The following is a 12237-nucleotide window of genomic DNA, read 5'->3' as shown; positions in this document are numbered from 1 at the left end:
CTATGATACATTGATTTTTAGAAAATATATTATAGTATCTTCGAATGTATCTTTTGCAGTATTATACAATCTATTATAAAATCTATTATATTTTTTAAAACAAAAGTTTCTCTAAAATTAGAATTATTTTATATTCGCAGAATATATATAAAATATATATTTATTTAAAATAAATAATTTATGTACATAATCAAAAATAACGAAAATAAATTCATAGCAATACGTAAAAATATTTTTGAAAAATGAAAAATGATATTTTAGTGTATTTCCTCTAAAAGCATTAGTCAGTTAATTTTTAAGTTTAATGAAAAATATCCAAATTAATACACTATGAAAAGCGATTCTAGTGCAAGTTTTGGCAAAAATGTAATGTTTTTGAAGCAAATTATTATTACTTTTCAAAAAGGTCACGAAAGTGACAAATAACGGCAGAAAATGAAAGAGGTGGAGAACAATTTTAAGAAATAAGACTGGCATTCATTTTCCAAACAAGTTTCTCTAAACAAGTTTCATATTATTATATTATATGGATTTGGCGGATTAATCGTTTGCGCCGATTGGAATAATTAATTAGCTGTCGACATGAAGGGTAATTTCGATGATACACAAACATTTATCTTGAGATATTTAAAGAATGTAAAATATGAACAGTTTTGCTCTTTAATCTCCCTCCTCCTCACCCTTCTTCCTACCATAGAGGCTTATTTAATCTGTCTTATTCACTTAGAATAAAGTTGATTAGATCAACATTAAACTATAAATTATAATAAAAGTGCGTAAATTTCTGTTTATATATTTAGTGTATATATTCCCATTTCTAAATAAATAAAATCTAATTTATTTAAGAATTTATTTTCAAAATGAATTTTACGAAATAAAAATGCGAAACGATTTACCAGCCTTTTTTCCTCTTCATTCAAATATATATTATAATATATTAAATTTTATTTGAAGAAAAGTTTTATAACATGGACACTGCGAAGGACGTGAATACTTTTCTCGTGCTTTATTCCGAGGTCATCGGTAACCAAGTACTTTAATTCGCGACTTATCGCTTTTATCCTTTGAGGATAAGACCAGAGATTCTAACTTATGGAAGATCTTACTTTCTAAAAGTTTTCGGGGTTGCTAAATTCGATTCTGGCCTCAGAAATCTAAAATTCAAATTTCTAAAAAATAATCTAATTAAAAATAATCTGATGAAAAATAATCTTTCCATATTAAGTCCACCATTTTGAATTTTTTTATTTTTGACTTCAGATTCAAACCATTAACAATTTACTTCATAAGCCATGTTTCATAAAAATTGAGTAAGAAGTTTATAAAATAAAAAGGGCTAACCACAAATGGGTCGTCGGTTCACAAAAGGTTATTGCACGTTCTTTTCATGACATATATACTCTCTTAATATGCAGACTATTCCTGACTGGTATTCAGTCGCTCCGTCGCCAAGTTTTTTCGTCATTTCTGTTTAATTGCACGAGGAATGAGAACAGCAACGTCACGATGTGACGACGGAGCTGTCCAGCATTCACGGCATTATCTTTAAAAACATTCTTTTTTACTCTATTTTTCCAGCCTCTGACAATCTTTTTTCTGTTTCAACTTTCTCGTAGCAAATAAACGGCGAATCAAAGAAAGTATTTATTGACACAATTTTTCTTGAATTAAACTTATTACTTAATTGTAATAACTTATTAATTATTAACTCTGAGTATCATCACACAGTTTATTACTATGCAGTAAAGAATTTGCAAAAACAACTATCGAAATTTGTTTTTGTTCTGAAAGGGAGTTAAGAGTTTAAAATTTTTTGTTAAATCTTGTATTACATTTATAGCAAATATATTATCAATTTACAATCGATCATTCGCTATTTAAATATCAATAATTAATGAAATAAATCTAAATAAATATTTCTATTAGTCATACACATACTTAATATCATTAATTATGTTTATAAAAATTTATGGAGGTATAAAAAGGAAAAAATTGCTACAAAAACGTTCAATTTATGTATGAAATTTATCTACGTCATTTGTATTTTTGGAGTATGTGGTCTCATCATTTTTTTGCGAAAGAAGTATATGAAAATACATTTCGTTCCTCTCGTTGTTTCGAGAATTCGTCTGCATATCATCCGTCCGCGTTAAATTACATTTCTCGGGAGCGTTGTCTGAATAGTATATAGTTTTTCTGCATCCTAAATATTCTTTGTTTAATATCGCTATTCGTGTATAGCTACATTCGATACGTCTCTTCACATTTCTCAAATTGAAAATGGGTTTACATTATAATATAATTATTATTTCAATGTTACAACTTTATTATTTCATCAGAATGCTCATACAGATTTATATAATTTATTACAATTATTTTATATAAAAAGATATAATCAAAAATAGATATTTTCTTTGTTTATAAATTACATAATTAATTATTTCTTATATAATTATTTTCGGATCATAATATTGTATATCCTATATATAATATCATAAATTTTATTTCGAAAACGTTTTTTCATTCGATTATTATTTTATAAGTTTCCAGCTAAGGATTTTGTAATAACTTCTTTGTAATGTTTTAAAATGCTTATTAGCATTATTATTAAATTGATGATCAATGAATTTGTGATAGTTTATAATTTTAAGTCCAACAAACCAAATTTGCGGGTATTTTATTATAAAGTTGAAAAATATAACAATAATTGTATTAGGATTCTCGAATTTTAAACAATCCAAAAGATAAATATATATAGGGTGCATCAAAATCCGGACAAATCGAACAATTTCTTTAAACAAAATGTTTTTAATGAAAAATTAAATATTATAAAAAATCCTTACATGGCACTTAAGAGATCCCTGTAGAGCACAATTATTCGATATATTCCTCATTAGCTTGAATGACGGCCTCTCATCTGAAGTGTTCACACGCATGCTGTAATATAGTGCTGTCCATGCCAACGAATGCTGCCTCAATAGCGGTCCTTAATGACATTACATTGGGATGCCGAGTTGCTTGTTTATGACCCTTTCAACTATGCTTCATACATAATAGTCCAAGGGATTTAAATCTGGATATTGGGAGGCCAGAATGAGAGCCGAGGAGAGCAATTCGGTCCTGGTAGCCTCAAAGAGCATCTATCGTATCTTTAATGTGTACGATTTGTACCGAAGATCCTCCTTGGCAATTCGACGCATTGTTGGTTCACTTACACCAACATTTGATGCTAATTTTTGCAACGATTTTTGCCCTGGGTCATCCAAAATCAGCGCTTGAGCTCTTTCAATGACTGCGGGAGTCCTCGCGGTGCGTTCTTTCGAGTGACTCTTTCTCGCTGACATACTGGAACTTTGATTGGACTGTTCTAAAGCCATATATTTTGCCACAACGTCATAAACGGTTGATTTCGGGTATCTAAAGAATCGAATTAATTCTGCTGAGCGCCCAGCGCGAAGGCCTTCGATGATCGCTGCTCTTCGATTATATTCCGCACTTGGTTTCAACATCGCGACCATTTTAAGAATATGATTGTTTACTAGAAGCATTAGGCTTTCTCAGACGTCAACAACAATCTCTGGCGAAGGCACAATATAGCGGAAAATTTAAATTGAAAATTGGATTTTGGTGACACACTCTGTAGTAGACTAATGAGAGTCAGCAATGATAAACGGCGCAATTATTTAGTGAACAATCATTAATCAGATGTTAGATTGATGTCTTTATTTTGAACGTTTCGACTCTCTTTGGAGTCCTCTTCAGCAAGAATGATGCAAGTATAATTAGCTCACATGTCCATAATGTTTAAGTCACTTGCAAATTGACAAAGTTGCAACGTTAATTTGATATTTTTTTTTTAAATAAATATTATTAGAGTGATATATGCGTAAACAATTTAAATGACTTATCATCACGGAACATGAAGCATTGCACTGAAGCTTTATTGAACATGTTAAAATTTAAAAAGTAGAAATGTTAAAATCAAATATAGAAATTACACATTTTTAAAACACACGTCCGTGTACGACGTGTCGCTCAGATAAGAACTATTCTCCAAGTAAAAGGTCATGCAGTAAATATTAAGACAAATTTGCAATTATGAAGAACAAATATATATTGTAAGAACACATATATATTGTTATTAAGTCAAATCGATAAGAACCGCAATAAATTATTGTATAATAATTAAAAACTGTTAACCAAAATCATTAGAATTGTAAAATAAAGAATTACATAATAAAAAGAAAAAAAAAGAAAAAATTCAATATAAAACATATTTCGTTGAAATTGTTACATTTTTGTCAACTAATGAAACTTTTGTGAAATTAAATTAATAAACTATAAATCTAAAAAAATTAGATAAGTCAAGCGAAATTTTCAGGCATCGCTGCAAAGATATATATCAATTAAGACTATTCTTTTTTGCATGTGTACCATTTCCGAAATCCTTTCTTTCATTCAAAAATTTCTCCTTATCTAAAATTTGAACGTTCTTTCATGATCAAAGTCATGTGAAAATTCAATACGATGTTCAGTAACTACAGAGTGAGTGTCAGTGTTTGAATTTATATGTCTATGATGTTCAGATATTCTGCTGGAAAGTTTTCTGCATGTTTGTCCCACATAAGATGCATCGCAATTTTTACAATAAATCTTATAGACTACATTTTTATTATCAAATTTTGGAAGAGCGTTTTTTTATGAATCTATTTAATTTGTTATCGTTGAAAAACATTAATTTTATGTATCTTAATAAATCAACGAAAATTTCCCTGACGTAGAATCAATATATCGTAACAAAAATCAAGATACACGATCATTAACCGTATCGTCGTTTAGGACATTATTACTAAAAAATTTTTTGTTAAACAATATTTTAGACGACTATTGATTATATCAAAAATAAATTCTGCCGGATAGTCATTATTTAGTAATATACAAATAATGAACTTAATATTGTTATAGTGAAATTTTTGAATCCGAAAGTAACATAGCTCTGTCCAACATACCCATTATGATATCTTTTTTATGAGAAATAGGATGTGACGATAAATAGTTCAAGTATCGTCCTGAGAATGTTGATTTGTGATGCAATCTAACTCTAAACAGTTATTGTTGTTAATAATGATTACATCTAAGAAATTAATATTATTGCCTCCTATTTCCAAGGCGAATTGCAATCTTGGATGAAATAAATTAAAGATTGTCAAAATAAAATCAATCATATCAGAAGGGATAACCATCACGATATCATCAACATATCTGAAATAAAAGAGCAATTGAAAGCCTAACATTGCTATTGCTTTAATCTCTGAGTCTTGCATGACTAAATCTCCTATTATAGCCTAAAATATTACACCTTTCAATCTTATATGAGGAAGGAGGAAATCATTCTCTTGAGAAAAATAAAATGAATGTTGTAAAAGAATAAAAGAAGAATTTATAATGATACATCTCCGATTTATTATCATGTATTGAATAATCAGCCGAATCAGATTGGTATTAGTGCTTCGGATTTCCAAGATACTCAATATTAGTTGTCTGTCTACAGTGGAGTAATTCTTGTCGTTCCAATCATTTTAACATTAAAATAGATTCTATTGAATTTATTGAAACAACATCAAAGTCTTCATTTTTTAACATTAAAACATTAGTTCAAATTTATCTGGCTTTACAATTCCTAAAAAAATTCAATATCTGTTACAATTAGGGGAAAATTTCGTATTACCTTCGTTTAATAAAAAAAGAACATTATTATAATTTATTAAAAATATAGAAAATAGTTTTAAAAACATTAAACCTAATAATATTTTAAGTATTATTATTTAAGGAATTGTACTTATATTGAAAAATTATTTATCGTCCTTTATTCAAAATAATCTGTAAACGATTAATTCAACTAGTACACAAAACAATTTTTCACTAATAATTCAGACATTATTTTCACGAAGGCAGATAAGAGAAATATCACTATGATTTTAAATAATGGCTCTAAACAAAAAGACTTACATTTCGAAAATCAAAAAAATTTGATGATTCGGACATTTATACCAAAGTCATAAAAAACCCTATCAATATTCTCACAAAAAAGTCCACTATTACCACATATTGAAAAAATAAAAATTACATTTCAAATAGTATTTCAATAATACAAAAAAATATGTAATGAAAGTAACTCTCGTGCATATGCACTTCCAAAAGTGCATAAACCTAATTGTCTCTTTAGATCATAATATTTTCAATTGACAGTCCTCTATATTCTTTGGCTTCATTTTTACACGACATTATTTCTGAAAAATCCCCTAAATCTTTCAGTAAAATCGAAAACAGTTTTCATCTTGCACAGAAGTTAAGAGAGCGGTTGGAAACTAATTATTCTTTAATTTCTCTTGACGTCATCTCTCTATTTATTAACATTCCATTAAATTTGGCGATTGAGAATGAGATGGAATTATATAAAAAAATCAACTATTCCGGAAAAAGAATTTTTTATATTTTTAGAATTAGTACTTAACTCAATTTTAATGGTATTTCATTTTTAATGGTGAGATATACAAACAAAAATTTAACACACCAATGGGAACATTCTTGTCTCCTATTATAGCAGATTTAATCATGCAAGACTTAGAGAAATTATTAAAGTAATAGCAATGTTAGGTTTTCAATTGCTTTTACTTCAGATATGTTGATGATATCGTGATGGCCCGTCTGATTGATTTTATTTTGACAACCTTTAATTCATTCCATTCGAGATTGCAATTCACCTTGGAAATAGGAGGCAATAGTTTAATTTCTCAGATGTAAACATTATTAATAACAATATTTAGAATTAAATAATATCACAAACCAACATTCTCAGGATTTGAACTATTTATCGTCACATCCTATTTCTCATAAAAAAGATAATGGATCATAATGGATATGTTGAACAGAGAGCTGTGTTACTCTCAGATCCAAAATTTCACTATAGCAATATTAAGTTCATTATTTGTACATTACTAAATAATGACTATCCGGTAGAATTTGTTTTTGACACGATCAATAGTCGTCTAAAATATTGATTTAACAAAAAATTTTTTAGTAATAATATTCCAAATGACGTTAGTGATCGTATATCTTGATTTCTGTTACCATATATTGATTCTATATCAGAGAAATTTTCGTCGATTTGTGACAAAGACACCAACATAAAATTAGCGTTTTTCAGCGATAACAAATTAAATAGATTTATAAAAGTACAAAAGGACGCTCTCCCAAAATTTGATAATAAAAATATAGTCTATAAGATTTGTTGTAAAGATTGCGATGCATCTTATGTGGGACAAACATGTAGGAAACTTTCCAGCAGAATATCTGAACATCGTAGATATAAATTCATAGATATAAATTGGAACACTGAACACTCACTCTGTAAACTGAATATCATATTGAATTTTCACATGACTTTGATTGGAAGAACATCCAAATTTTAGATAAGGAGAAATTTTTGAATGAAAGATTGATTTCGGAAATGGCACACATGCAAAAGAATAGTCTTAATTTACATTCACGTGCAGAAGGACATCATACCGAGGCAGCGATGCTTGAAAATTTCTCTTGACTTATGTAGTAATTTTTTTAGATTTATAGTTTATTAATTTAATTTGACAAAAGTTTTAATTTAAATGTTAAGAATATTACCAAGATCTGTTTTGATCAAAAATAGGAAATCTTTTTTATTTGATTTATTTTAAATTTTACTTATAATTTTATATTTTATTTCTATCGTTATTGTTGAAACAATAAACACATGTAATTTTCCAAAATTGTTACTTGTATCTGTTCTAGAGAGATTTATTTATTTTTACATTGTTTTCATCATAAATATTGATATAAATTGTTGATGGAGGATACATAAATATATATATTTATTCATATTTTATCTTAAAAAATAAATATATATATTCATATTTTCTACATTTTACAAAAGTATCATGAGAATCGGGAAGAAATGGGCCGTCCATATAATAAAATCAGTACCACGACGCAACATAGAATGCAAACAGGTTAGCTCTTTGTGCAATACGATTGTATCTATCTCCGCTTCGACCGGTTGTCTCCACCTGTTATTCTTCTCTGCTCTTCAATTATTCATTCGAGGACGACGTGGAATAATATTTAACGGTAGTATTCGAGCGTGTATAATGTGTTTGTGTGTCCGTCTAACGGATATGTTTACGCGAATGGTTCTAATCCCACATTATCATGCGCGACAAGAGTGCCATGAAACATTGAATCCTCGTAGTCCTCACAACGTCATTCGGAATAATCGATGCACTACGAGGACTCGGCCTGTCATGTAAGTACATACGGCTGAAATGTTTTAAAAAGTTTACAATTTATGTGATGTAATGAATTACGACAAACACTGTTACAATTTAAAGAACAAATCTCAGTAAATATATTAGACACTCAGCAAAACGACCGTCTATTTTCGGACGACTGAATTTTTTGTGAACATTTATTGTTTTCGAGATTATTGTATATAAATCTTTTTATTTTCACTCTTCCTCCATATTTCTCTCTTGAGTTATACATTTTTTGGGATTTATAACGTCAATAGAAAGTTACCATCAAATTTGCAGAAAAAGTTTGAATTTTGCGACAGCTCTAGGATAGCCCAAGGGCCATGTTAAAATTCGCTTAACTTTCAGAATAAAAAGCAAGAGATGCTCAGAATTTTCGAACGACTAGTTGATTTTATCGCGTTCGATTGACTGTGACGTTTTAAGAGAAACTGCAGTTAGAGAAGAATAAAGTTGTCTTCTTCCTGCATTTAGGATTTATGCCGTTTTTTCGTAATTCTTTATCTATTCTGCAGTTCTATATTCATCTTACTTTCTTTCTAGCTTTATTTATCATGGCTTCATCGTTGTCTTTGGACGTTATGTTTTCTAGGACAATGCAATTGATCGATGAACGTGGTAATTTCCGGGACACTAGGCAAAAGCGAACAGACTTTTCACGATTTCACTGATTCAATATTTACTCACGAAATTGAAGATGGACTGATTGGAAGCTACATTATCTACTTTCCTACGATTGTAAACTTTGCTTTCGTGCCGCGTTCATCATACTAATCGACTTTAACAAATAATTAATTTTAAAAAATCTGTATGTACGAATACAAACATTACAGAAAAATTTTTATGATGAGAAAATGGAACACAATCTGAATAATTCACAGAGATTTTAGATTTTTGTTTCTAATGTATTCATGCTTAAAAAATTATGGTTATTTGTAAAATTTTATTTTAATTAAGTACTATACAAATTCACATTTTTACAATATTTTTCATGTTTATTTATTTTTTCTACTGCAATTTATTATATATTACTTATTATTTTTTCATTGATTGTACATTATCGTATTAATTTAATCCTAATCTGTTATCGGATTTATTTGACCCGAAATGTAATTTATCATATTTTAAAAAAATAGTTCTTTGATAACGTTTATTAAAAAGAATTTTTTTCTGTCAAAATTTTTTATTTTTTTAATCACATTAATTCGAACTATATGATCGTATAATAAATTTGAACAGATCGGTAAAGTTAATAATCAACCATTCACACACACATCCATTTATAAAGTATATCTCTGTCTTCGATTGTATTTAAATTTTTCAAACGCAAATGACTGTGTTGTAATTGATAATTATCTATGCTCTAGACAGATGCAAGTTTCACCTCATTGTGAAGATCGCGAGGAACTCATGTTTGCTAGATTTCATTAATTTAAAGGCATCGTTCGATTTTATTCTTCTTTGACATGGAGTTACAAGCTATTCCTTTTAATGTGACAACTCTATTCACCAAGGTGAAAAGGAACCGAATCAAGAAGAGGCGCTATCCAAATTCATCTCTTTATAAGGTCATTTGGCCAATGATATACACCATGCGAATATTCGGTTTCGCTCCTTACAACTTCTCACAATATCGATGGACATCATCGAATATCAGTCTACTCTTCACGGTGATCGTCGCTATTGTTTACAGTTGTTTATCATACGAGGTATTTACCAAGTTTCTAAATGTCAAAAGAGAAACCTTGACCATTGGAGGAACAGAGAATACAAAGGTCAGTAGAAATTAGTTGAGATAGAGTAAAAGATTATTTGCTATAGGAATGTACACTTAATTTTTTGACATATATATATTATCATAGATGTAAATAAAAAATTTATTTATTTAAATCCTTTGAGGCTAGAAAATCTGTTTGTATATTAAATTTATCATTAATTTGATCTTCCAACAAATCTAATTAGTACTTAAATTTTCTTCTTTTTCTTTTTCTATGGCGCAATGAGCCTAAAGTCTTTGGCCAATAACTTTAAATTTCTAAATTAATGAAACATGAAGGCAATGATTGATGATGAGAAAATAAATTGTTTAGGTGATCATCAACTACAGCGTAGTGATGTATGAGTTGGGTTTAACGGCATTCACGAGACGCAGTTTTATCAGGATTTGGAATGCGTTGCAAGATTTCGATGAGAATATGAGACGTTTAAGTTATCCTCGCAAAGAGACAAGGACTACGATTATTGCGTGGTTCCTTGTAATTATGATCACGATTATCTGGATAATTGTTAATCGTATCGGAATGTACGCCTTTTTAGAAACATGGACTAGTAATATGAAATACATGATTCCCTACATTGGTACGTCGATAGCTATCTACAAGTTCGTGGCGATAACTATTTTTCTAGGTCAGCGGTTTGGTCATCTTAATTCCGTTGCAATACAAAATCTACCATCGATATCGGGATACACTAAAACAATCATTAGCAAGAAGGTTTCATTTAATTTTCTTAAAAAATAGCATAATTATGATACAATATAATATAAAAATAATAAAATATAGTGCAGAATTTTATAGATATATACATACATATATAAAATTTATTTCATTTAAATTAAAAACTAGATGCTTAAATAATAGATTTTTATATCAGTGTTAGTTGATAGTAAACAAATTATGACAGTTTTATTTGTTTGTAAAAGACAATCCTGAGTCTACATAACGATTTGATGGTCGCCGCCGAAAGTTTAGAGTCGCTGTATTCGTTGTCATTGCTCTTCTGGCTTTGCAATTTGTGCCTGCACATCGTCAGCAACGTATATTTTATAATCGAATGGATGATTGTGAAGAAGTGGGATGTGCAATCATGGCCGCTAGTCCTCTGCATGTGCACTTGGTTACTGGCATTTCTCTTCCAGCTGTTACTACTTCTTATCGCTTGTCACTTCGCTTCGTCCCAAGTAAAACTTTTCTGCAGATGCAGTAAAATATCCTTTTATACTTAGATAATAAAGAATGTCAAGATGACAATGCAAGAATGTGATGAGAATCACACGTGCAAACTTTGGACAATTCTGCATGAAATAATGACCGATGTGTATGCAAATATTATAAATAGATATAAATAGATATATTTTTTAAATCTAAAAAGTAATGTTTAAATGGAAATAAAATATATTTTTAATAGAGAATTTGAGAACGTGATTTGTTTCAGGCCAATTGCCTAGGTCCAATTCTGATCGAATGGCAAGTAAGACTGATGAAAAAAGAAAATGAAGTAAGTAGACAAATTGTTTGACATATTCCATTCTTTTATTTATACATTTTCTTCAATAGATATCAAATTTAATCTTTTGTTCAACAAATGAAATTTTTCTTTGTTCTAACGATTCCATCTATTTTCATAAAATTTCTTTTGAGACTTTATTTTTATTGTATTTATGTACATACAGCAATCATTTTGATATGACTGCAATCTGCATAAAAACTTTTCTTTGAATGCAGGACTACGTCGAATATTTATTGGAATTTTTAAACCGAAAGCTCAAGTTTTCCGCTGGCGGATGTTTTCACGTAAACTTGCCGTTATTGCGTTCGGTACGTAAGAAATCAAAGTGATGCAAAACATTTTAATTAAAATGTAAAAAAAAATATTTTTCAAGCTATAATGCATATACTATAGCTTAATATTTGTACCAGACTAAATATATTATTATAGGTTCGAGATTGACATTAAATTTAACAAATCAAAGCAAAGTTCACTAAATCGGATATTTTATTTCTTCTGATTAATTAAATTTAATCTCAGTCTCAATTACTCGTCTAATACGAATATAAGAGATATTTAAATAATATTTGTAGTTATATCTTTTATTGTAGACTATACATAAGAG

General features: G+C 28.9%; 1 protein-coding gene across 1 annotated transcript in view; it reads left to right on the top strand.

Annotated features, from left to right (window-relative positions):
* The first annotated feature begins 9811 nt into the window (after positions 1–9811).
* LOC108691807 overlaps positions 9812–12237 on the top strand; it is a 4076-nt gene continuing 1650 nt past the window's right edge. The window contains exons 1-5 of the mRNA XM_018199718.1: positions 9812–10120; positions 10436–10837; positions 11047–11304; positions 11559–11621; positions 11849–11941. Of these exons, the coding sequence (XP_018055207.1) occupies positions 9812–10120; positions 10436–10837; positions 11047–11304; positions 11559–11621; positions 11849–11941 (1125 nt within the window). The remainder of the gene's footprint in view (positions 10121–10435; positions 10838–11046; positions 11305–11558; positions 11622–11848; positions 11942–12237) is intronic.

This window comes from Atta colombica, unplaced genomic scaffold, assembly GCF_001594045.1.
Source record: "Atta colombica isolate Treedump-2 unplaced genomic scaffold, Acol1.0 scaffold52, whole genome shotgun sequence".
Classification (NCBI taxonomy): domain Eukaryota; kingdom Metazoa; phylum Arthropoda; class Insecta; order Hymenoptera; family Formicidae; genus Atta; species Atta colombica.
This window is presented reverse-complemented; position numbering and strand designations above follow the sequence as displayed.